The sequence below is a fragment of the Falco rusticolus genome, chromosome 8 (genome assembly GCF_015220075.1).
Source record: "Falco rusticolus isolate bFalRus1 chromosome 8, bFalRus1.pri, whole genome shotgun sequence".
Lineage (NCBI taxonomy): Eukaryota > Metazoa > Chordata > Aves > Falconiformes > Falconidae > Falco > Falco rusticolus.
Genome location: NC_051194.1, coordinates 42,923,625 through 42,950,166, shown reverse-complemented (window position 1 = coordinate 42,950,166; position 26,542 = coordinate 42,923,625). Strand labels below are relative to the sequence as shown.

Sequence of the window (26,542 nt, the reverse complement as noted above, 5' to 3'; positions counted from 1 at the left end):
CAGCAACTGTACCCTTGGAACATAATTATTTTGTTATAATAAAATACAATACCTGTTTTTAGATTCTTAACAATTATATTATCCTGAAATGCTGCTGACTGGTGGTCAATAATGCTAATCTTTAGAACTGTGAAGTTTAGCATCATAACTGGTTGTAATGCTCTTTTTTTTTAATCCAAAACTGAGTAAAGATGAGCTTGGACCTTACTCATTTTTAGCATTCAGCTTCTGTGTAAGTGCAAATCAGTGTGTTCTCATAATAATGACTGCTAATTCATGCTCAAGCTACCACCACGAAGGATCAAGGAAGCTCTCACCACTATCTATAGAGAAAGGATCAGCTGGAAGATCCTAAGATCCTGATCTATAGGAATGCACCAACATCTGGTCCATTTGGTTTCATGCTTTAAGGGCTGGCTATTTTCTCTTAAACCCAGGCTGCTACAATAAAGAAGAGGGAAAGAACAGGTGGAAGTCAATGGGTCTTACTTTGCTTTCCTCCTGCTATAATATAGGTATAGCATCATTGATTGCCACTCCATGCCCCTGCCTCTTGCCAGAAGGATGTTGAATGATGTCTGTCAGAAAAGGTGCCTCCTTTTCTCCTGGCACTTTGTAATATCAGTGCCTAATTTGATCAAACCACTAGCTCCTGGAATTCCCAGACTTGTCTTGAGTTGTAGAAACAAAAAGATTCTGTAGAATTTCTTTATGTAACTTTATTACATCAGAAAAGGTGAACGCACTAATGATTTTAGATATTTTTGATAACTATAAGTGAATGAATAAAGTAAAAAGTTCTAGCAAAGCAAAAAATTAAGGTCTTGCTAGAAGACATGGTTTCAGAAGATAACCACAAGAACAAGAAATGCCAAATTCCAATATGCCATGAGTCTTGTTCTAGCTGCCCTGGTGCTTTTCCTGAGAATCTAAGGACCTAGCTCAACAGTATGCCACCTCTTGCCTTTCAGAAGGTCCTATGAGGTTTCAGATGGTGTTTATTTAACTGTAGGAAGTTGAAATGCAATGCAGTAGCAGTCAGACGGCCAAATGTAGCCTTCCAGAAACTATGTTTAAAACTGACTGGGAGGAAGGAGAGGAGAAATAAGGTTTTGAGAACTCTGTCCCAAGAGGTTCTCAGAGACCATATCTTTGTTCAAGGTGGAGTCTTCTTCCCTCTTGGCTGCATCTTCTCAAAATACTCCTCCTCCTTCTTTGCCCTGCTAAGAATGCAGTTTCTGGGTTTACATCAAAGATGGCAGAAGTTACAGAACTGGGATCCAGGTTAAAGATGCAAAAGTGGCAAATCAGGGACTTCTCTTGATGGGTTTCTTTGAACTTGTATTCGCACTTGAATACTTTGAGTGTGAGCGAGTTTCCTGCCTTTATAAAATGATTAAAGCTCTTTATAAAACCTAAGCCCTGAAAAGTATACATAATCCTTCGTATATGAAAATTAATCTTACAATTTGTTTAGAATTTATTTAGCTTTTCTCAGTGTATGTCTACTTTGTCCTGACAGCTTTGGGTACAATACCTCATGTTCGTCCACACTGCCTACACATTGGCTTGCATCTGGGTTGAGACTGGAGTGGGTTATAGCAGGCTACCCAGTGAGAAAAGCTTACACAGGGGTTGGGTAGCAGCTGTTTTCTGTCCTTTTTTTTAATGAAAATTCTTCTTCAGAGATAAGATACAATTTTAGATCATGTTTAAGGCTAGAAGTCAGAGGACCAACAATGTCATTCTGAAGGCTCCAGTCAAAAAGATGCTTTGAGTGAAAAATTAAAACTGAGGTGGGGAATTTATGTCTTGTTGGTTCTGCTTATGCAGGGCAGCAGAAAGTAGAACAGCTAAAATAGCAGCAGCTTCCAACTGAAACTGGAGCTGTGCCAGCATGCTGTTATTTTCCATAAGCCACGTTAGAAAGGAGATGTATGTTTAATATGCTTGTGTTCAAAGATTTTTTTAAAAAAAAATGTAGGTTGACTAAACGTAGGTGGTGTAGTCTTAGATATAAATTTGGTAGGGAGTGTGATTTATAATGTATTTTATCAACTACCTCATAGCTACAAAAGCTGGAGTGTGGGCTGGAGGCTTCTGAGCTGTGAGTCCTGGGGGCTGGGGACAGACCTGGCAGGGGAAACTCACCTTCCCCCTTGGGGTGAGAGGCTTTCGGAGACTGTGCCAAAAAATCGTTCGTCTGCTTGGTTGTTTCAGTATTTAAAATGAAAGGTTAATTTAAGGACAGGTCATCTGCAGTTACACTTCAAAGGTTGTTATTATCTGTAATCCATAACTGGAAGTGTAATTTGGAAACACCAGCTCAGGCTTTATCCCACTCTCCTCTGTTTCACACGCAGCTTCTCCATTTCTGTGCAGAAGTGGGAAATCAAATACATTTCTTATGCATTCCTACACATCTTGAGTTTGTACTCAAGAAATATAAAGTCTTACTATTAATGTCCCTTACTCTTAGGGGGTTTGGTCTGTACAGGAAGCTGTGCCATGTAGGGCTGTGGTGGAGAGAAAGAAAGAAGCCAGCAAGTGAGTTGGGACTGGGACAGCTTTTCCTCAGGGCTTAATCCCTGCTCCTCCTCTGCCTTCAGTACTTAGTATCTGTCACAGACTGGTGGAAACCCTCACCTCCACCTCTCTCTTCACCTGCTGGGTGCTCCTAGAGGTTTGTATCTGTACTTCATGGTCCATACATACAAAGCTTCCCAAATCTAAGCAGACTGAAGAATTGTCCTTCCTGAACTTCCTTGGCATATTTTCTCTGTCTGCCAGCTTTCCCAGATACAGTCTTGTAGTCCGCTTGCTCACAGTCTTGAAGCTCGATCTCACTCACAGACACCAGAAGAGGCCAATATACCCTTTCCCACCCTTCCACTGCCATTTGAGTTTACAGCTGACTTTGTCAGCAATATAACAAAAAATGAAGAGGCTTTACCATAGCTTATTTAAGAAATACACAACTCTGACAAAACAAAAAAAGCAAGGGTTTTTTTTACATTTCTCTTGGCCAGATTCTTCAATACCTTTAATTCAGTTTGAATTTAGACTATAATCCTTGCATCATCCCTTCCACGGCAGCTTTCTTCTGAGTTACTGAGCCTTCCTTCTGCGGTGTTTTTCATTCTTGTCAGATTGATCTTGCAGGTGAAGGGCACCTTAGTGCCATGAAGAAGCCTGACAGCCCACATTTCCCGTGCTGCAGTGTTAGTGCTGTTGCAGCCCTGATGGCCTACGGTGGAAGCAAAGCAATGTTTGTAGGGTTTGCTCTCATACCATTTATATTTGGTGCACAGATTTATTTGAGAAAAATAGACAAGCTTTCCACCTACAGCATCTTCTACAATTCTCTGAAGTAAGGCTTCCACGCCTGAAAGTTTCTCTAAATTTGATGGGCTCTTTAGCTGTTAAATTTAAATTTTAACAACTATGCATGTTCTGGAAAAGTTGCACACCAGCAAAGCACAGGAGGTCACCTGGGATGTATCTCTTGCTCACCTCCGGTAAGGTGTATTCAGATGCCCACAGTCCTCAGAGGTCTACCTAATCGTGATTATATGTCTTACTGCTATTTCCCTCTCTCCATAGCACAACGACCAAGAAACAGACTAGAATAAAAAGTATGAACAAATGGGTAGTCTATGAAATCAGTGTCTATAAGTATTTCACTTATTAACATATCATTAACATCCACAGGTAAGGTTTCCCTGCTTATGGTATTTCAAACAGGAATAGAGAGTTTTCTATGGGAAAACAAATAAAATTGTAATTTCAGTTAATAATTTCTGCACCTTTTTTTACAAGAAACATATCATGTAAATGTGTCTTATTACTACTCTGAGGCTCTTTATGGAAGAAGTAGTATAAAAACATTAATGAATTGAATATTCTATATTTAAAATTATATTTTCATGTCAGGTACATCAGGTAAGTACTGGAAAGAAGTTTTATTTAAAAAATGAATCATGTTTTTTGTGTATTAACTATTCAAAAAGTTATAGTTTCGGTGATCGGTCACTAGGAACAGTTTTAAAATTAACTTCTACAGTGAATAGACACTTATCAAATGTCTTTTCTTTCTCTTTTTCAGACCTTTATAGTATTGAATAAAGGGAAGGCAATCTTCCGATTCAGTGCCACCTCTGCCCTGTATGTTTTAACTCCCTTCAATCCTCTTAGAAAAATAGCTATTAAAATTTTGGTACATTCATATCCTTTTTCAATGGTTGTTCAAAGTGCTACACAGGGCAATTAAGAAAACTCATAACTCTTTCTATTTAATTGTAAATACAGGTTTTCGTAGGCTGATAATTTTATTTTTATTTTCCAGTGGAACACTTATGGTAAGGTTTTATAAATACTAGAAAATATTTTTATATCATATAGATGCACTTTAGCTATTCTGTTGAATTTCAATACTTCTGCTGTACAAATCTGCAGATGGATTAAAAATCCATCTTGATCAATTTTTCAGAGAAGTTTCTTCAGATTTATTTTTAACATTGAAATCTTTTGCATCTCGGGTTCTTTTTTGTACTATGAAGCCTATTCACAAAATAATCGTATATTTAAAAAATAAAAATACAGTTTGCACTCAGAAATTCCAGAAGAGCTCTGAGTTTTGCAAGCAATTAGGTGGATGAGTAGCTACTCAGGAACAGCTAGCTCAGGGCTATGTTTATGTGACTTTTATGGGTCCTTCTGAGGCAATCCTCAAGACCAGCTTTATAATCTGTTGCAGCAGCGTGCCTGGAAGCCTGCTTCACGCAGGCTGAATCTCACATTCCCAAACCTGCCCAGCTGCACCATAATGAGCCTCTGCCAAATTAGATACATTGCCAGAAAGCATAGGCAGCACTCCTGCAGGCGGTTTGCAAAGCACATGTATGTGCAGATGGTGGGCAGGCTGGGGGACCATAACTGGATGTGACAGTGCACAAAGTAAAGTTTTAGACTGGCATGCAGGGTCGGTGCCTGATGTTTGTAACAGACTGATGGGAATTTCTAGAAGGTGAGGTTTTGGTGCACTTTTCTTGCAAAACCCTAGGACTGGGAAAAGTAGTCACTAAATGAAAACTTCACTGTGACCATAATTAATATTGAGCAGTTAGAGGCAGAAGCCTTGTTACCTAGAGACTGCTGGCAGGATCTTCTAGGTCTCTGGGAAAAGGAAGAACCAAGGCTGATTGCTGCTGACTCAGAAGACCTTTTCCTTTGAGCATCCTGGAAGTTAAAGCAGTAAGAGTAGGAGGGCAAGGTGTTTGGAGAGGAGTCAGGGAGCGTTTGGGGACAGTAACTAAGGGACCTGACAGAGACACAGTGATGGTGATGGTGAGAAAACGCAGCCAAATACTGTCAGATTGAAGCTTCTAATGAATGCGAGTCCCTTCAAGTTACAGACTGATTTACAATACCTTCCAATCATGCATCTGTGCTAACTTGGGTAATGGTTTTTACTGGCGTACTGATTACTGAGTTTGGTTTTGGTTTTATGTTCCTCATAATTGTGTTCAAAGAGTATCCAGCTGGTCTTGATGGCAGTCAGAACAAAAGCAATTCTAATAAAAAATATGCAGTTCCAGTATTTTTCTTTCTATCTATTAACTGATTGTGTGACTATGTAATTTAGCTCTATTATACAAGGTTTCCTTTCACTATATGGACTGATTTCTTTTCCAACCAGCCAGCTATGGGATGGGCTATTTTTATCTGATAAAGATGTAGCATTTAGAACTTTTTTTATTTTAAATGCAAGAACAGATGCATAGGTTTTTTAGTGGTGTTGGTTTGTTGGGTTTTTTTTTAATTCATTATAGTACAAACACTGCATATATTGAATGTGTTTAACTAAAAGCCACATAGTATGCTGCATAATGCAGTTTAGTTTTCAGCTGCTTATACAAGGTTAGCCACCTATAAGTAAAAGATTAGGTGATGATGCCACTTATTATTTTTAATAATCTTCTCACTTTTGTCGATAAGCTTTACTGTCCCCATGTTTTAGGGTGGATGTTTGGAATTTTGGCCTTTGTAACAGAAATGTGCCTTTCACTTTCAGTGTGAAAGGTGTGTTGAGCACGATGAAATTGGCACATTGGTTGGAAAACCTTCAGCTGTACCTCCTCCAAATTCTCTGAACCTCCATGTAGGGCACTCTGATCACATGTGCCCAGACACCAGGTCAAATGTTGCTCCCCCTTATAAAGAAGCAGAGCGTGTATCTTCCCAGCGCTCAGAGACTTTCCCTGTAATTATTCTTCCTCACTGCTGGTACGTATTGTAATACCAGACACAGGAACGGACTGAGAACAGCAGGACTTTTCCTCTCATGCTCTGCTGACTCACCTCCTGGTATTCTGCCTTTCCCCCCCCCCAACACACACACACCTTTGCCTGCCTGACTCCAGTTAAGCTAACTTGGAACTGAGGGGGCAACACAAGAGCGGTGGGAGCTGGCTAGATCTGGCAGATAGGAAAGGATTAAAAAGTAAGTGTAGGTGAGGGCTGAGCAAACAAAAACAGGGAGGTGACAGTGGCTGGAGCTGCAGAGTGAAAGGAGTGTTAGAAAGGAACAGGAAGATGCTCTAGAGGAAATATGGCACCTGCTCAGTTACCCCTGTGCTAGCCTTTGGAAGCTGAAATGACAGTTTTACTCAGTGTGGCATGACTGCCAGCAGGTATCTGTGAAACCGGTTGGCAACGTTTGTTTTTTCCCCATCTTCGTCTTCCACCAAGTCCATTTGCATTGCAAGACTTCATCTGCTCCATTAAGTGATTAGCTGGAGGCTGTATAGTGCCTCTAACCCTCCTGCTTGCCTATATGGGGAGAGCATGAAAAAGACAGGACATTTCCATGAAGTCACCATGTATCAGAAGTGTTAACCTATGTGTATAGCTAAATTATTATGGGACATAAAACAGGAAATTAAGAGAACGTTGAGGCTGTAAATCAAACACTCAAATGTGGGAGAAGAGGGAAGAGAGGCACGGAGGCTAAATGTGTCAGTTATGTTTGAGATTCCCATAAGGGAAAGCATGGCCGGGGTTTATATTTCAAGGAATGCTAGCCCTTCTTGAGCATCTGCTCACTTGGGCCATGCAGCTCACGGATGTGGTGAGTTACGTACAGAGTGAGCAATGTGCAGGGATCTACCTGTGGCCTTTGTCGTCAATAATACCAAACTGCAAACACAAAATGCACTGCACAGGGATAAAACCTCAGCTCACCTAAGAGGACATTCCACTTCTTTAACTGTTTTATGGAACTACTGAAGCTGCACCCAGGCACCTCCAAGTTTTTCAACTACCAAAATGGATTCTTTTTATTTAAAGGAATTTCCCAGTTATATCAAGTCAGAGTCTTTAGAGTCGTCTGTGGACTTTGAGGACAAGCATTGTAAGGCATTCTAATAATTTATCCTAAGCCACTGGACAACAATTTTTACTGTACAGAGCTTGTGACAACGCTATCTTTAAAATGATTTAAGTCATTTTATGAAAGATAACACAATATTCACTGCTCGTCAGGCATTTAGACAAAGGCCACTCACCTGTTGAAAGAAATCAGGTAGCTTAATCCTCCCCTGTGATTTGAATGTTTGCTTGAAAATATGCATTCAAGCTGGAATTGTTCAGCAGCTGCAAGTGATGACCTTAAAGTTTGCACCAGTTTTCTGCAACGTTTGGGATGAGATGTTACTTCTCTTATTCCTCCTTCACCTAGAGTGAAGGGGTTTTTTTGGAGAGAGTGGGGTTGTCCATAGCAGAAAAATATACACCAAACAACAAAACGCTCTCTACTTAATTAGAAATAAATAAATTAAAAATTCAGGGCTCTTATATTCAAGTTTATCTGCAAACGGTTTTCTTCAGTTTAAGGTAGCTTCTTTGCTAGTCATGTTTATGCACCTATTTGTAAGGAACTTATTTTGAGAGATGACTAGAGGAAAAATTACGAGTTGAGTTAACCCTTGGCATAAAGGTGTACCGGGCCTTGGGTTTTGCTGCCATCACGTGGCCATTTTGAGTCAGGTTGGGGTCTAGTTTTGTTATGTCAGTGTTTCAAAACGTTTGAATAATTCAGTTTATTGCCATGAAAACAGAAGGACCGCACTGTTTGTAGAGCCAGTGATCTTGTAAAACAAGAACACTGAGTTGGGTGTAGTGAAGCCCCAGTGGACTGTCCCATCTCCCTACTGCAAGCCCCTTTGAGCTGTTAGTCTGGGTTTCATAGTCTCAGAATACTTAATTGTTCCTTGCTGGAATGCTAAATAAATATTAACTTTCATTCTGATCTTCAGCAGTTTTCCATTCTTTTCAAGCAATTGACCACAAGGGACTATTGAACCATTTCCAAATTATAGCATTGGTAGAATAAGAGATGCTTCTTACGCTGCTACCGTGTTTTGAGAGCCGCAAAATAATATTAAAAAATTATTCACCTTAATCCATGAGCTCTCTATGGATTTTTGTTTCACTAACTGAAGCATGTACTTTTAAACTAGAGATAGTGAAACATAGAATACAGTCACTTCAGCAATTGAAAATGGTTTTCTCTGGTTTGTTCTGTGTTTTTGACAGCCTGGCTCTGCCGGGTGCTGGGGTGGTATGTGCTTTCTCTACAGCTCTGACTTTTGGTACATAGGACAACATTTTTTTACCTTGCATATGCCAGCTGTTTTGCACCAAAACTGTAGAAGTGAAAGACTAATGTGTATTCAGCCGTGCCAAGTACCTAAGTAAAACAGTACTTTTCTGCAAGTTATTTCAGTTTTGGCTGTTACCCAGCTCACGTTACCTTCCAGGAGTGAGAGCCATCTCCTTCACCTTTCAGTACCAGCTAAAGACAAAACATGAGGACATCAACAAAACAACATCAGAACATCAATAAGTCAAGACTAATATTAAAGTTTCATGCACTAAAGTGAAAACTGCCAGGTTAAATATATGTGCAATGTTTACTGAAGTTTAAAAGGCTTGTGTAAGTGGTGATATTTTACTCTACTTAAGATATATGGCTGATGTGATAGCTTATGAATTACTGTTGTGTTTTCCTTAACTATATCTACATTATTCAGCATGCTTATCATGTGCACAATTTTGACCAACTGCGTATTTATGACCATGAGTAACCCTCCAGACTGGACAAAGAATGTAGAGTAAGTTGCATATGTTATTTAAAGATATCTTTGACCGTTCCTCTAGGACTCAGCACGCCAGTAAGTAGAGTCATGTGTGCTGACAGGAATTATCACGAGACACTACTACTATTTCATCTCTAAACTATGTGGAAATGTTGAATAATTATTTAAATTTCTTTCTAGTAGAACAATTGGGTAGAAAAAAATGAAAGTTGTTTACAAATAGTATTCTACTGAGAGTGCACTCGTTTTCTCTCATCTTCATGGTTTAGTATCTACCCAGTGTTTTACCCTTCCTTTATGCCACTGCATTAACAGCAGAACCACGGGTATCTATTTGTACACATCTGTTAAGGACAGCATATAAGCAAAAGTATGCCTAAAGTGAGAATTCACTGCATGCTTGCATTCTTCCCTTTTTAGGGTTAATATTAGATCTTTTAGCTGTTAGTGATTCAGACAGTATCTATAAATTATGCTCACAACTTTCTTGATTAACAGTAATGGATTGAGTGTTCTGTACTTCTAAACTGAGTGTCACCAATAAATTTTTAGTATCTGTCATTTATTTGATGGGTTTATTAATTTTGCTTTAAGTACAAGATCAGGACCACTGTACTTCAACAGTATGTCACAACTAATGCATGTAAATACACAAGCCTATATGATGAATATAATGCGTTTTAGAAAAAACTGCTTATTTATTGCATCTCTTCTCCAGTTTTGAAATGAAAAACTCTTTGATTTGATCACCAGGTTTCTATCAGAATATCAATGTAAAATGTTGCTATTTATTTTGATTAAATTTTCCTATATTTTCCAGGTATACATTCACTGGAATTTACACATTTGAATCACTCATAAAAATCATTGCAAGGGGCTTTTGCTTAGAAGATTTTACTTTTCTTCGAGACCCATGGAACTGGCTTGATTTCACTGTCATTACCTTTGCGTAAGTTTCTGTTTTTTGCTTTTTCTTTGAAAGTGAAGGGCAAAAAGGGCATGAAATTAGTATCTATATATATCAATTTCATCAAACGTAAATTCTTGTATGGATTTACTTTTGTCTAAAACAATTTTCACATTCTAATATGCATATTTTGATGTAATTATAAATACTGCAGAAGCCATTAGTGCAGCTAGTATTAGAGAGGCTAATTTCATGTCCTGCATTTTTTTCTTTGAGCAGAAAAGGAACATCCCTTTGACTTCATTCTCCAAGCTTACCAATCTAGTCTAGATAAATTTTAGGCTTTCAAAGTTAAATCACTGTGATTCACTTCAGAGACATTTAATTTAACTGAAGGCTCTGAAAGCATATTAATGCAAGGCAAACTGCAGTGAAAGGTAAACCTCTGACTGTTGCTATTTAATTTTTTGCTAAAAACGCCAAAGCGGTCTTGATGAAAGACCCAAGTAAGTAGCATAAACTTTGCCTAAATTCTGAATAACTGTGATTTAATCCTACAGGTATGTAACAGAATTTGTAAACCTAGGCAATGTTTCAGCTCTTCGAACTTTCAGAGTATTGAGAGCTTTGAAAACTATTTCTGTAATCCCAGGTAAGAAGTAGTTGGTGTAAGGTGTTAGGCCCCTTGTACCTCCCAACTGTTCCTTTTTATCCTGTCATTGTGTTTGTGTGTGAACTCCCCTATTACAGATATGTGACAGAGTTTGTGGACCTGGGCAATGTCTCAGCGTTGAGAACATTCAGAGTTCTCCGAGCTTTGAAAACAATATCAGTCATTCCAGGTGAGAGCTAGGTTAAACACTGAGGCTGACTTTAATTAACTGAAACGGAATTCATATTTTTTAAACATGAGTCTTATTTCGTTCCACAAAAAAAGCAGGAATCAGAAGATATTAGAATTCACTGAAATCTCTGATTCATTGCTTTTTAACATGAGCTCTTTCTTTTTGAAATCAGCCTTTGAGTTTAACAGATTCTTGCATGAGACATTGCAGTACACAGCGTGTGTGGTTTGCATCGTATGATGTCAAGCTTTCTTCTCCACTTTCAACGAATATCAGTAACCCTCAAGTATTCTTACCCACGTGTATCTTACCTACATGATGTTATGTGGTATTTGTTGTGAATATTTGTGTCTAGACAATAGAACTGTTTGAAATGTTGACCCGGTAAGAAGATGAAGGAATAAGATAATAAAGAATAGCATGGGCATTGCATGGGGGATTTATTATCTTAAAATTCTACAGTTTTCCAAACCATCTCCAGTTTTATAGCATTAAATTTTAATCCTATTTATTGTTGAGCAGGCTTTTACTACTGTCTTCTAAATCCAGTATGTTATAAAACTGATAGTTGCAAAGGTTTGGGGCAAGAGGTACTGACAAATCAAAAGAAAGAAGACTTTTATGTGAGATTCATGTACAGCATGAATAAAAAAAGTCACTTGTTTTAGCATTAAAACAAGTGTTTTGAAATATATCTGCAACTCATTCCATTCACGGTTTCAAATGAACATAAAATTCAGCTATTTATTCATTTTCACAAGTGAAAAAGCTCTTCACAAAAATGTTATTTCACAGACATTATAATCATTTATTTGGGCTTCTGCATGAAATCTATAACTTTACTGGGAGATACTGTCATTTTTATGTTTAAAAAAAGTTTTGAATGTCAGAATAAAAATCCCTTTGCATTTGCAGGCTTGAAGACTATTGTGGGAGCCCTAATTCAGTCTGTGAAGAAGCTCTCGGACGTAATGATCCTGACTGTGTTTTGTCTGAGTGTATTTGCACTAATAGGGCTGCAGCTGTTCATGGGCAACTTGAGGAATAAATGCCTGCAGTGGCCTCCAGACAATTTTACTTTGGAAACAAATATTACTTCCCAGCTAAACAGCACCATAGGTGAAAATGGTACATTAGTTAATTCAACAGTGGCTCCATTTGACTGGAAGGGGTACATTGAAGATGAAAGTAAGTATTGTCAGCGTAATTCTTACTGAAGTGATTTCTGGCTGACCCAGTTATTAGAAATGAGAAGGGGAAGGCATGATACATTAGTTAAGACAGAGCAGGAGAAGTGTTTTCTGTCTCCCATAGATCTGCTCCAAAGGCTGGCGTAGAAAAGGAAACAAGAAACATGGTCTTGCTACTTGATACAGCTCTTTCTTGGCTGCCTCTGCCAAACCCACATCGTCCTTGAGACAGAAAGAGGTCCAAAGGAGTCCTTAAAATTACTTAAATAATCTTAAACATTTTCTGTTCCGATATTCCAAAGCAACATTAGCAACAGACTGCTGTGTCATTTCGGACAGGTGACAGAGATTTCTGACATTCAGTGATGGAGTCCTTAGTGTTCTTATCATCTATCCATTCTGGTGCTTCACTGTCATTATTAGAAAGATATTATTTTTTAAAGTGTAACAAGTTTTTCCTGCTGTAATTTAAGCTCATTGTTCTTATCAATTTCACCACAGGTATAAAATCAAATTATTCCCTGTCATTAATCACTGTGTCTGAGGTATTTAGAGACTATTCATATGTTGCCATGCCCTGTTCTCTCCTCTTTCAGTCTTCTTTTTGTAAGCTAAGTAACCCAGATCATTAACCTTTTTCTCCTACAATTTATTTCCTAGACCGTGATTTCTCATTTGGAACCTTTCTTGTCCATAAACATCCTTCCTAAAGTGTGGTACCCACACCTAGGCATTTCTCCTCCACATGGGGTGTACTAAGTAGAGAAGGGTTATGTGGTAGCATTAGTAACTTACACTTCTGGTTTATATGTCCTAGGCTAGGGCTTGCCATTGTTTACGATTGTAACATCATTAAATCCTGTTCAGCTTGTAGTCTGCCTGCTCCCCAGTCTTTTACAGACTTTTACCTCATCGAGTTTCCACTTTTTATTTGCACAGTTCATTGTTCCAGCCTGAACAGCATCCTATTTTTTCAGACCATCTCTCCAACTCTTCTGGATCTTTTAAATTGTAATTCTTTCTTCAAACTCACCACCATTCTTATCAGATCAGTATCGTTTGCAAACTTGATGAACTTTCTTCTATCATCTAGATTAGTTAAAACCTTGAACAGCAGCAATCTCAGACAAACCTCTTCAGAAGTTGTTTTGGTGCATCTTTCCACTTCGATAATTTCCCAAAGCATAATTTTCCAACCAGTTTTGCTGATACAGGGCAGTCTGGCAAAATGAAGATAAAGAAATGCATTTCAATACAGTTAAATGTGAGGTTACAAACCTAAACTCCCTGTCTTAAAAATCGGCGTTGCACAATTCATGTTGAGACGGGTTCACGTGCATAGACTGTAGCTGATGGCACACATCATCTCTTAACAGTGAAAGTGATTTTTGGAGGAAAAGAACTAAAGGGGAGGGAGAGAAAGAAAAGGGAAGGGGAAAAGGGAAACTGACCACAGTGGCCAGCTGCAAAGAGGAGTGGTGGGTCCGCAGATGAGTCTCCTCCCCTGGGCACCCTTTCCAGTGCAGCACTGATCACTCCATAATACTTTTCCTATAGCAATCACATGTTTTTCGTTAGCATCTCCTCAAAATCCCTACGGGTTGTTCCTGCTTACAGTGCTATTAGCACTAATTGGAACGCACTTTGATCAGGGTGGGTGCTGCATAGCTGGTTGTTTTTTAAGCTTATACATGCATGTTATTAGGTGACCTCATATGAACCAAAACCTTCAAACAAGCAGGTGGAAAAAGGAGGGAGAAAGGGGTGAGTCTCACACCAGAGATAATTGCTGAGTACCTGCTGCAACAATAATGTGTTTGCAGGGGTAGTGTCATGAGAATAAAAGCAAGATGAAAAACAGCATGAGAACAAAGGAAAAACGGTGCCACAAGAGGCTCTGCAAAACATTGCCACAGCAGCCTACGTGAAAGGTTGCAGAGCTGCAACGGGGAGGCAGGGTATAAAAATGCAATTGGAAAGCTGTTAGCAATAGAGAGGCTAAGGCACTGTGGAGCAGCCAGGACTCTTGCAAATTAAGGCTAAAACTCTGCAGCCAAAAAGCTAAATAGTATCCTGTCCACATAAATAAATTATTGACCAGGAAGGCAGTATTACCCCTGTATTTAGCACTGCTGCAGTTGCTACTGGAATACTATATAAAGTTCAATTTAGACAGAACGTTGAAAAATCGGAGGATGTTCAGAAAAGAGCAGAATGATTAAAGGGGTGGAAAACGTGCTTTGTACCAAGATAGACCAGGAGCTCAACCTACTTAGCATATCAAAGAGAAGGTTTAAGGGGTGATTTGATCACAGTTGAGAAAAATCTCATGGGGAACAGAAATTTCATCACAGACATATCTTTGATCTAGCAGGCAAAGATATAGCAGGTTCAATAGCTGCAAGTCAAAGCCAGACAAATTTCAAATAGAAGACAGCTTCTAACTGTGATCACACAGCTGATCAATGACTATGATGGATTTTCATCTGAATTTCTTAAATCAAAATGCAATCTTTTTGTGAAACTCACTTTACTTGAACGTGTGAATTCATGGAGATCCCATGCCACAGGGTATAACAAAGTCTAAGCAAAGCCTCCTAATGAAGACCTAGACTTCAAGGTCAAACCTAATTTCCTGGCTTGTTTTACAAAGACTCTGTAAGCTCAAACTCTGATTTAATTTGATTTAAAGAAGACCTGAAGCCCCCTAAAAAACAAAGCTGAATTTAATTAGTTGCATAAAGTACTTTATTGAATGGCTACTTGAACCTCTGGTGTATTTACACAGGATTTCATACGTATTATGGAATTTATGAGATTTTTTATGAAGTTAATAAGCTTGTCCTTGCTTACCAGCAGTTTCAAAGAGAAAAATTATCTTCTTACAGCTTCCTGCTTTCTTTTTGCAGGTGGGCAGACAGGATACAGAAACGTTCTTAAACCAGCTGTGTTGCAGGGCAGTAAGAAAGGACCTACCTGGAGCTCAGAGCAGTGCAATGGCAGTCTTTTGTAGGAATTATGGAAGTTGTTATGCCAGTAGTTGTGTATACTATGCAAAAAAGGCATGTAAGGCCTAATTTTGCCACTGAGCTGATTTTTGGAAATACCATTTAGAGAGACTTTATGTAAGCACTCCTGGCATTAGTGAGTCAAGCACAGGGTTTTTTCCTTTTTCTTTTTTGCAAGATAGCAAATCTGATAAACTTAACACTAGATAAGTTTAAGTTTATCTTATCAAGCTTCCCATAAGCAATTTTTTTCTAGGAAATAATGCCTCACAATCTATTTTGTGAAATAACTGTTATTCTCAGTCATTACCCTAGGTTTACCCAAACAACTGTAAATTCCCTTGAAGTGCAGTGCTCACCAACAGGGATTTTTTTCCCATTTCCCAATGAAATAAAGGGGAGCCGAATATATACCTTTGGTGTAGCAAGGGACTTTCCCCATTACTTTGGTAAAATACAATTCAGATCTTTGCATCTAGTTAGGGACATATGCTTATACTGCTCAGCTCGTGTTATAGAATTTTTCCTATCATGATAATATTTTGAGCACTTGTCACGTTTGTATCAGTGCACTCAGAGAAAGCCAGGGTAGCTATTGTTTCCTGTGGAGCTGGCAAGTACAGCATGCTTACAGGGCACATCTTGTCTGAACCACAGACCTTGAATGCAGTTTCTTTGAGCCATTCAGCTCAGCAGATACAGCAGATGCAGTGCTGATCATGACTGACTGCTCCATGTAAACTATATCAAGTCAGATTTGCATTATTTCCAACCAGCTGTTATGTTCCAGCACGTTTTAATCATGATTAGCTGACATAATGCAGAGTAAGATTTGCTTCATAAGGGTCAGCTGTGGTCAGCATCACATCAGCTAGCTTTACTATTTACAGCTGTGTTTCAGCACAGTGCAGCTCTGCAATGCACACCAGCCCAGAACGACAGCAGCCACACATAGGGTCGTGCACTTTGCAGGGCACAGAGAATTGTACCCTGTAAGATGCAGGTGTGCCATGAGACACTGAAACGGAGTCCTTCACAGAGTGTCAGAACAAGGTCTACATGCAGCTTAAAACCTAACTTTTCCAAATGGTGAATTTTGCTCGCAGGATGGAGAGGTGCTGGCTGGGGTACCGTCTCCCTCCTGCAGCAAGTCAATGTGCTGAGCCAGTAGCTTGTGCCAGCTCCTCAGACTCGGGGTTTGTCAGCTGCTGTAGTCACCCTGCTTGGGCAGGGCAGCTAGCACAGCCACAGCCAAGTTCGAACTCAGAGCTCAGCTGGGCTGCTAGCATTTCACATGAGATCATTTTAAGGGAACCTAACAGGCCATTTCAATGGAAAAGAAATCCAGTGCAGGGTTTAAATCTTTTCAGGGAGCAAAAATGTACCACCATAACTCTGAAGCTGGGGAGGCGCTCAGGGGGGTATCACCAGGTCCCTGCCTTCTCCTTACAGATGTCCCAAGGCAATGCTTTTGGTGTCCATCAGGAACAGGACACTGCGCTACATGGTCTGGATCTGTATAAATTGCATCCTTAACCCTGTGGCCAAATGGGAAATACTTACTAGAGGAGGAAAGATAATTCTTCGAAAACCAAGAGCTTAGCAGCCGTAGGCATCTGCTTTGAGGGGGAAAAAGAAAAGCACTCCTCAAGCATATGGTCAAAGGGAATCTTAATAAGCACAATGTTTTGCACATCATCTCTTTATTCTTCTAAGAATAGACAAGTCAAGTCAATGTCTTTGTTGTTCAGACCATCTAAAATGTCCTTTAAATACAGGATTAATATACCAGATCATGGGATGGTTGGCTACAAGGCGATTTGATGGAACTTACCCAATTTTTCCTCCCTGAGGCGATCAATAATTTCATCATATACTCCTAAAATCCTAGCTAGACAAGTCAGTGACTGCTGCAGTAATTCTGAGTTAAATTTAGATGTTTACTGGGGGCTTCATACCAATCAGCAGGCTAATTGCTCTGTGTGTGTACCTGTAACAGAGCCATTGGCAGCTGGGTGGCTTTTTGCAGAGCTCATGTATCAGATAACTGTCACAAGTGTCTGTGACAAACTAGAACCTTCGGCAATACTGCTCAGAAAGTTTGAAATAAATTATCAGTACATTTTTCTCAGAATTAAATTATTACAATAAATAACTGTACAATGTAATTTCACAAAGTGTGATTTTAGTGCAGTGATCAGACTGAGGGGAGAATTGCACATTTGTCTACATACAGCAGCATTTGACAGGAATTTTGGTACATTTTGGTATTTCAACAGTAAGTGCTATGAGTGATAGCACTTGCTGCAATTGTCATTTACTCTAAAGTTACGGTCCTGTTGAAAAAATGATACTGCTTATTTAACATTGCATTTAAAATCAGCTTAACATGTTTAGAGCAAGACTGTTTATTTCATAGAGCTGTAAGAAAACTTTCATATTCCGAATTTTGTAATTTAAAAAAAAAATTCTTTCCTAAACAGGTCATTTTTATTTTCTGGAAGGGCAAAATGATGCTCTGCTTTGTGGAAATAGTTCTGATGCTGGGTAAGACCAGATTTCATTGTATTATTGCACCATGTACAAATTAGATCCACGTTCTTTAGGTGTGCAGTTGGAAGAGGGCTGTATTTTGAGTGACCACTTAATTTCACATAAGAAATACTAGGATTTTAAACTAAACTGAGGATTTGGGTTCCTGATCAGAGCTCAGTGGATTGATTGAATAAATGAAACAATAATTTGGTATTTTGTAGCTTTTGTGTAGCTCTTGCCTGGATTAGAATTAACAAATACAGCAGCTGGAAAACATGTTATATCGCAGTTCCAGCTGCACATATGAGTACTAACAGGCTCAGACAGCAGATAACACTGACTTTACATTAATGTTACAACATTAATAATTAAAGAAATTTTTTGGAATGTTATGTTTTAGAAGCTTAGATTAAACTTTTGATACTGATTTTTATGTGCCTTTCCTGCTTAATTTTTCTAGTGTCCTTCAAAATAATTTTCTATTAAAAATCACAACTGCTATTAGTTCTTGTCTGATGAACTAAAGAAAAATCTTCTTTTTAATCCTAATCATCTCCTGGACATTCCAGGTGATAATATTAAAATAGCTATAAAAGGTAACGCCCAGTTTGTCTTTGTAGGCAGTGCCCAGAAGGATATACATGTGTGAAAGCTGGTAGAAACCCCAATTATGGCTATACAAGTTTTGACACCTTCAGCTGGGCTTTCTTGTCACTGTTTCGCTTGATGACTCAAGACTTCTGGGAAAACCTTTATCAATTGGTGAGACTTTTTGAATGTGAAATAGACTAAGTATATTTGTACCAATAGTGCAAGAGGCCTAGAATCAATTTTCTTGTATTATTTTAATATAGCAATATGAAAACCAGAACTTTTGTTAACCCATTCTTGCTTATATAAATGTGTTCTTATTTCCAGACACTGCGTGCTGCTGGGAAAACATACATGATATTTTTTGTTCTGGTGATTTTTCTGGGTTCTTTCTACCTGATCAACTTGATCCTGGCTGTGGTCGCCATGGCCTATGAAGAACAGAATCAAGCAACCATGGAAGAAGCAGAACAGAAAGAGGCAGAATTTCAACAGATGCTGGAACAACTGAAGAAGCAACAAGAAGCAGCTCAGGTATAATTTATGATGTAGCAATGCAGAAGTGTATGGAAGTAATTTTACTAGAGATATTCACCCTCTGATTTCTGAATTTGGAGTTATAGTTTTATCTATATATGAAACACCCTGTTGGGCTTTCAACAACAGAGCTAACTCAGAGATTTTCTATTCTGCACTAAATCATTGTACTGTGAGTGATCCAGCCATAATCATGAAAGAATATTCAAAATGGGGTATACATTATTCATTATGTTTTTCTTAGACTAGTGTAATTAATATAGTCTAATAGACTTTTGCATTTAAAAACTACTCGTGAAAGATGGAAGAAGGCTATGACCAACACCTGTCTGGAGTCAGGAGAGTAATTAAGAAAAAAACTAGGGAGAGGATATCCTCTGGGAAGTGTTGAGATTCAGGGTGTTTGGACTAGAAATTCTATATAAGCAAATTTTAAAAAGAAACAAAAATACAATATCATGGTTTTCTCAGTGACACAAATTCATTCTGCATCATGGCAGGCAGCAGCGGTGGCAGCAGCAGCAGTAACAGCATCCGCAGAGTCCAGGGAGCCCAGTGCTGGGGGAGAACCAGGAGGGCTCTCAGAAAGTTCCTCAGAGGCATCAAAATTGAGCTCAAAGAGTGCAAAAGAGAGGAGAAATAGGAGGAAAAAAAGAAAACAGAAAGAACAGTCTGGAGGAGAAGAAAAAGATGAAGATGAATTTCACAAGTCTGAATCAGAAGACAGCATCAGAAGGAAAGGTTTCCGGTTATCTATCGAAGGCAATAGACTGACATACGAAAAGAAGTATTCTTCTCCACATCAGGTACTGCATATAGCTGGTTTTGGTAGAAGCATACATTTAAAGTGTCATAGGCTGTTACAAAACTTCTTTAGTCTTCCTGGTACAGTAATGACCCTACTGATTAACTGAATAACTGAGAATAACTGAGATTTTCATTAGACTTCATTATCGTTGCTAGTGCTTGAGAGAAAAGGCTGCAGCTGCTAGATTGTCTTGTAAAAAAATACTTAGAATTACATGTAACCTTATATCTCTATTCTTGTAATAAGATTGTTTAAAAATCATATTAAAATATTCTCTGATTCTGTGAGGGGTTTTTAGAGTGATTATATATTATCTAGACTTATGAAAGTACTACAGTATTGTTCCATTATGGTAGCCTCATATTTTCCTCCTGCTTCCAAGACGTTTGGAGGTTGGTTCAATATGGCAGGATGCTGCATACATGAACAAATGTGCATGTATAGACTCCCTTTTTTTCTTTATGGGTATTGCACAACTACTGTACTCAGCAACTCTAACATCAGGAGAAAGGAGCTAAAAATTGGTTTAGTCTGAAGAATCCATGAACAGTGGTACTTCTATCTGCAAAATATTGAAATACATACAAAAATTTCACGGCAGCACATCTTCTGGGGAAAATGGTTACTCTCATTTAAGAAAAAAAAAAAACAACAACCAAACAACAAACCCTATGCTATCCTAATAACAATGTTAAGTTTGAAGTTTTCAGGTAATAATCAGAAATTCTCTTTGCTTGCAGTCTTTGCTGAGCATTCGAGGCTCCCTGTTTTCCCCAAGGCGCAACAGCAGAACAAGTCTTTTCAGCTTCAGAGGTAGAGCAAAGGATATAGGATCAGAAAATGACTTTGCTGATGATGAGCACAGCACTTTTGAAGACAATGATAGCAGAAGAGATTCTCTCTTTGTGCCACGCAGACACGGTGAACGGCGCAACAGTAACATTAGTCAGGCCAGTAGGTCATCCAGGATGCTGGCAGTGTTTCCAGTGAATGGGAAGATGCACAGCACTGTGGATTGCAATGGGGTGGTTTCCCTGGTTGGTGGCCCATCTGTTCCTACATCGCCTGTTGGACAGCTTCTGCCAGAGGTGATAATAGATAAACCAGCTACTGATGACAATGTAAGAAAGTTTTAAATAGCTTAGGCATCGTGGCCTTTTCTTACTGCACCAGCCAGTGTTTTCTACAGAATGGAACCCTTGGCAATGCTTCCTGGTTGGTCAAGCTGTGAATGCTCCTGCATCTTGTAAAATCTTTAATAAATAGAACAGTTAAGATAGGTTTGCAACCTAAGCATTTACTTACAAGTATTCTCATAATAAACATGGAATTTGCAGTTTCCAAGCAATAAAATATTAACTAACTTACACATTCATAAAACCACTTTGCTTTACTGTATTACTGTGCTATACTTTGCTTTTGCTGATCTAAAGGTCCATCTGGCTATGGTCTGCAAAATCATAGTTACTATACAATTGAAAATAGTATACAAAAATGTTTTATAACCGCAATCAATATGATGCTGCTGTTACCACTTTATCAAAATTAGCATTAGTAGTTAATTTTGATAACATTCTTCCTTATCAACCCTGTTAAAAATGTAAACAATTCTTTACTATCTTTTATTTCTCATTCCTATATATTTTCCATCATTGATGGTGGAGTTCTGCAGTGTAGATAACAAATAGTTCTTTGGAAGTTCACATTTCAACACATACTTCCAAAAATACAAATGCCTGTGTGAACATATGTGCAGCACATATTGCTGCTATTCTCTTACCACATACAAGGTAAGAGAAGGTGTCTCAAAAAAATTTCTTGCTTAGTTCAAAGTTGTCTACTCACATTACTAAAGAATACTAGCATGAGGAAGCATGAGGAAGTCAGACTTTTCTTACTTGCTACAGTTTGCCTAGGGGAAAAGACTGTTTTGTTACAAAACCCAGAATATTTTGTCAACAGGAACAAGGCAAATTACAGTTTGCAAAAATTTTATACAATATTTTGAACCCAGTCCTTTTCCATTTGCTTAAATAATTTTTCATGGCTTGAAGGAAAGAAATGCAAAAGTTAAGTATATAAAGTCTCTCTCAATCTTGAACAGTAAGGTAACTTGCCTCATACCTTTTAAAAATTATTTAAAAGATACTAAAAAGTAATAAAAGTCCGACATGATAAAAATTGAAGTGCACGAAGCACGTTTCCAAGCTAAGACACTAATAACAGGCTTCTATACAGTACTTGCTTATCTTATTTCTCCAGCATGGTCTTACCTATTGTTGTTCTCCATGTAGGGTACCACTACAGAAACAGAAATGAAGAAGAGAATATCAAGCTCTTTTCACGTTTCTATGGACTACCTGGAAGATCCAGCTTTAAGGGAAAGAGCCATGAGTATTGCTAGCATCCTCACAAACACTGTGGAAGGTGTGTGCCATGCATAGCTTAATATTTAATATCTGCTTTTCCAATGGACTTCTGAAAATTTGAGTTGAAACTTAAAAACTGATTTCAAATAGCTTCATTAACAGAAACTGTCCCACAAATCAACACATAGTTATCAGTAAACTCAAACCTCTTTATTCATTAAAGTTATTACATAAATAAGCATTTCTATCTCGTTTTGCCACCATCTACATTATGTGGTCATCAGGACTACAGTTATGATGGTTTGGTGGTCCTAACTGAGTGGATGCTTATGCATAGTAATTAAAAACATATTATTGGACACAACATCGGACACAAAAAAGCCACTGAATATTTCCAAGTATATACAACCATTGTTCAAATGTATATGTGTTTTTAGCAGTTACATTTATTTAGTTACGTTTTAAAGTGCTATTCTAGGTGAAAGAAATGTTTTTTTCTTGAACTAGGAATGAAAATCATATTGGAATTTTTCACCTAAAGACCACAAATTTCAAAATAAAAATATTTACATAATAGAACAGTAAGTAGGAGGAACAGGCTGAAGTGTAATTAAGGAGAAATTAAATTCTTAATACAAATCAATGCATAAATTGATACTGATCAGTATAGTGATTGGAATAAAAAGAAATTGTGCTTGATAGGTAAGCTTTGAACAAAATGAATATATTTGATAGGAATTTTTAAATACTTTCTTGATAAGCCATATAAAAAGGGACTTATTGGAGGTTAATCAGTACCAGTGCATTCTGACAACATTGACTAGTACAATTCGTATAGGACTGAGGAATCTTAGAGTAATCACATAGTTACCTGTATGAATTTCTTTTCCCACAGAACTTGAAGAATCAAGACAGAAATGCCCACCATGTTGGTATAAATTTGCAAATATTTTCTTGATCTGGGACTGCAGTCCGCATTGGTTAAAAGTAAAACATATCGTCAACTTAGTGGTAATGGACCCATTTGTTGACCTGGCTATTACAATTTGCATTGTTTTGAATACACTCTTTATGGCTATGGAACATTATCCAATGACCGAAGAATTCAATAATGTACTTTCAGTTGGAAACCTAGTAAGTCTGTTGGATTTTTATGTTCATGATTTGGAAGGAAATATGTCTGAAATGACTGAAAGAACTTTTAACAGCTGCTTTTTTTTTTTTTTTTTTTTTTTTTACTCTTTAGAAAGTAGATTTCTTGGCTTCCAGATATGACTATCAGAACATTTTTGGGCATTTCACTGTCAACCCTAGCTCTAACTTAGGATACTGTAAAATTCATATATTGCAGTGTTCTGCAAAGCTACAAAAAAAAATTAAAAATGGCTACATTAACTAAGGTCCATATTAAACAGAAGTTGATTTGTCTCATTACTAAACCAGGAAGTGCAGTACTTCCATGAAAAGACGCTGCAAATAAACATAGTGTAAATTTTTCAATCAATACAATACAAATCTTTAAATTATTAATGTGTTTTTAATTGCTCTGTTTCCTGAGCACATTTACAATAGCTAAAAGAGCCATTTAAAAGCATTTCTAGAATTTTCTTCTGTAAAAGACTTTTTATGTGGATATGTGGATTGTTTTATTCATATGCTTTATGTAAAACTATGAAAAATATCCTGCAGTATTTTTTCCTCTTATATTTTTTTATACTTTTTATCATCATATAATTAGTAAGATCTCTTCTCCTCATGTTGTCAACTACATTTTCTGCCTTCTACTTCAAAAAGATGAATTATTAAAGAATTCAGGAGTTAATTTTTTGTAGCTCTGATGCCTCTGAGATGACAGGTTTGATCACATAGAAGTATCTGTAGCTGCAGTCCTACTTTGTCTCTTATTTTAAGAATTGATTTCTTATAATGGATTTTTTAATAATCTTTGTTTTTTAATGGATAAAAAATACCTCAGATCATGTGAATAACTACAGGACTTAGGAGGGAAAATGAATACATAAATGCATAGCTAGTTTTCATATACTTGAAATAAGGGACACTGAATCTGCATTTCCTAGTAAAAATGTAAAATCTTGTAGCATTTTACTGTTTGTTTTCCAACCAAGAAAATGCCATATAAATCTTGGTGTACATCTGACTGCAAAGAGAGTGCAAGCGAATCTGGCTATAAGCACCACCCTTTCCCAGTCTTATGTCTTCCTGACATAAACCCCTTTGCAATATACAGGCTTTCAGGGTTCACCTGCTGCAGTAGTTCCACTTGAAAGCTTCTTGAGAACCTCACTGTCCTGATCATTAGGAACCTAAGTCAGCATTTCAAACTGTATTTATTCATTCCTACCTCTTCCTCAGTGGTTCCAATCGTGTAGCTTAAAAAATAGTAACCCTTCCCTCTTCAATGTTTCTATCTGGAATGTATTATAAGGCTGTAATAAAATCTAAGCAAGGCCAGGACTCTTCTTGTCCATCTGCTGATTATCCCAGCTAGATCATTCTCTTTATCTGCCCCATTTTGTGTTGAGCTTGCTTGAAAATGGGTTTATGAAACCAAAAAAAAAGAGCATTTCAGACTAGGGCTCAGGCAGCCTTAAAGGGTGACTTTAGTACATTCCTATCTTACAAGAAATTCTCCTAAGACTTCTCTCAAAGCTACTCAGGTCCACTGCCTTGGTGGCTCCTAAATATGATTCCTGCTTCGTTCAGCATAGCTTACCACGATGAGAAACTGTCAGCAGCAACCTGATGTTTAAAATGCATTCTTAAATGCTTACTCGTGACAACAAAGTGATAGCTTCACTGAACTTCCTGGCAACACCCAGGTAGAAGTTCCTCAATTTCAGCAAGCTGGTGTATCTCAGTTGATCCCCATCCGGTATAAATAATCGTATCCCTGTTGAACTCAATGGGATTATGGCAGGTTATACCAGCAAAAGAGCTGCCTCTCCAGAGTCTTAGATTTGGCCTCATTGATGCTGCTTTGTATGGTAATTAACATACCAAGAAAGATGTTATACCATGTAACTTCTTGGAAAGCATTCTGGTTTATGTTGTGAAAATCAAATCTGGGCTATTGTTTGTACAGTACATGAGAAAGTCCAGAGGCTGATAGAGTTGAAATTGTATTATGAATGTTATAAAACAGAAGTTTATGTAATGTCTTTAGTATAAAATGTAATTAATTGAAAAAAATTACTTGGTTTGTATGGCACTTGTTAAGGGAAGGTGGGTATGATGAATTACTACAGTACACTGAACCATTTTTAAGTATTAGGTTTGGATAAGACATTGCAGATATGTAGCTTGAATTAAAAATCTAGACAATCGCTAAATCCGTAATGTATTTCACAATGAAATGACAAACTGCATTTTGAATTCAGGTCTTCACTGGAATCTTCACAGCAGAAATGTTTCTCAAGATAATTGCAATGGATCCTTACTACTATTTTCAGGAAGGCTGGAATATTTTTGACGGTTTTATTGTAACTCTTAGCTTGGTGGAGCTTGGTCTTCAAGATGTGGAAGGACTCTCAGTTCTTCGATCATTCAGACTGGTAAATTTACATCAATTGCACTGATTTTTCAATGGGGCTTCATTAAAATAATATATATTTTTCCCTTAAAAATTTGCTTGATGTTTGCCATGATACTGATCCCGATATCTCATTAGTACAAATCCTTATTACTTGTGGTATCCTACTGTCTTCAATGGGAATTGATAGAGATCAGACAAATAGATAGCAGTGGGTGCCCTGGGCCCATTTCCAATGTGTTTATTTTATATACACACTTGAAACATCCTGCTATGTAGAAACAAGCTGGCTCACTAGTGGTATCGTGCTCTGATTGGCATCATTGGAATAGATCTGCCCAAATACCAGTAGAAAAATGGCCCAGGTGATTTTAACAGATGAACCCTAGATTTTAAATTCCATCTAATATGACCAGTAGCTTCTTTGGCCTCCAGTAAAATCTATGCTATGAGGATATCAAGCTCTAACTTCACAAGATTTTGTTGACTGAACCTTCCATCTTCATGCTTTTAGACAAGAGGATACCCACTGAACAGTGATACTCAGGGCTTATTTTGCAGTAATATCCTTCCTTCCACAAATTAACTTTAAAATACCTTTGTGTCTTTTTTACTAGTTGTCCTAACAGCATTTTTCTTTTCTTCCAGTTACGAGTTTTCAAATTGGCAAAATCTTGGCCAACACTAAATATGCTGATAAAAATTATTGGCAACTCAGTGGGGGCTCTGGGGAATCTGACCCTGGTGCTGGCCATCATTGTGTTCATTTTCGCTGTGGTTGGGATGCAGCTGTTTGGGAAAAACTACAAGGAATGTGTCTGCAAAATTGCAAGTGACTGTGTGCTTCCACGCTGGCACATGCAAGACTTTTTCCACTCTTTTTTGATTGTATTTCGAGTGTTGTGTGGAGAATGGATAGAAACGATGTGGGACTGCATGCAGGTCGCAGGCCAAGCCATGTGCCTTACTGTCTTCATGATGGTCATGGTGATTGGAAACCTTGTGGTATGTAATCAACGCGTTAGCAAAAAAATTATTTGGCAA

General features: G+C 37.9%; 1 protein-coding gene across 1 annotated transcript in view; it reads left to right on the top strand.

Annotated features, from left to right (window-relative positions):
* The window catches only part of SCN1A (sodium voltage-gated channel alpha subunit 1), a 103,471-nt gene that overhangs the window by 36,441 nt on the left and 40,488 nt on the right, over positions 1-26,542 (top strand). The window contains exons 4-17 of the mRNA XM_037398341.1: positions 4,106-4,224; positions 9,084-9,173; positions 9,979-10,107; positions 10,816-10,907; positions 11,826-12,098; positions 17,592-17,655; positions 18,264-18,405; positions 18,562-18,768; positions 19,272-19,577; positions 20,320-20,667; positions 21,874-22,006; positions 22,844-23,082; positions 25,347-25,520; positions 26,147-26,503. Coding sequence (XP_037254238.1) covers positions 4,106-4,224; positions 9,084-9,173; positions 9,979-10,107; positions 10,816-10,907; positions 11,826-12,098; positions 17,592-17,655; positions 18,264-18,405; positions 18,562-18,768; positions 19,272-19,577; positions 20,320-20,667; positions 21,874-22,006; positions 22,844-23,082; positions 25,347-25,520; positions 26,147-26,503 — 2,673 coding nt within the window. The remainder of the gene's footprint in view (positions 1-4,105; positions 4,225-9,083; positions 9,174-9,978; positions 10,108-10,815; positions 10,908-11,825; positions 12,099-17,591; positions 17,656-18,263; positions 18,406-18,561; positions 18,769-19,271; positions 19,578-20,319; positions 20,668-21,873; positions 22,007-22,843; positions 23,083-25,346; positions 25,521-26,146; positions 26,504-26,542) is intronic.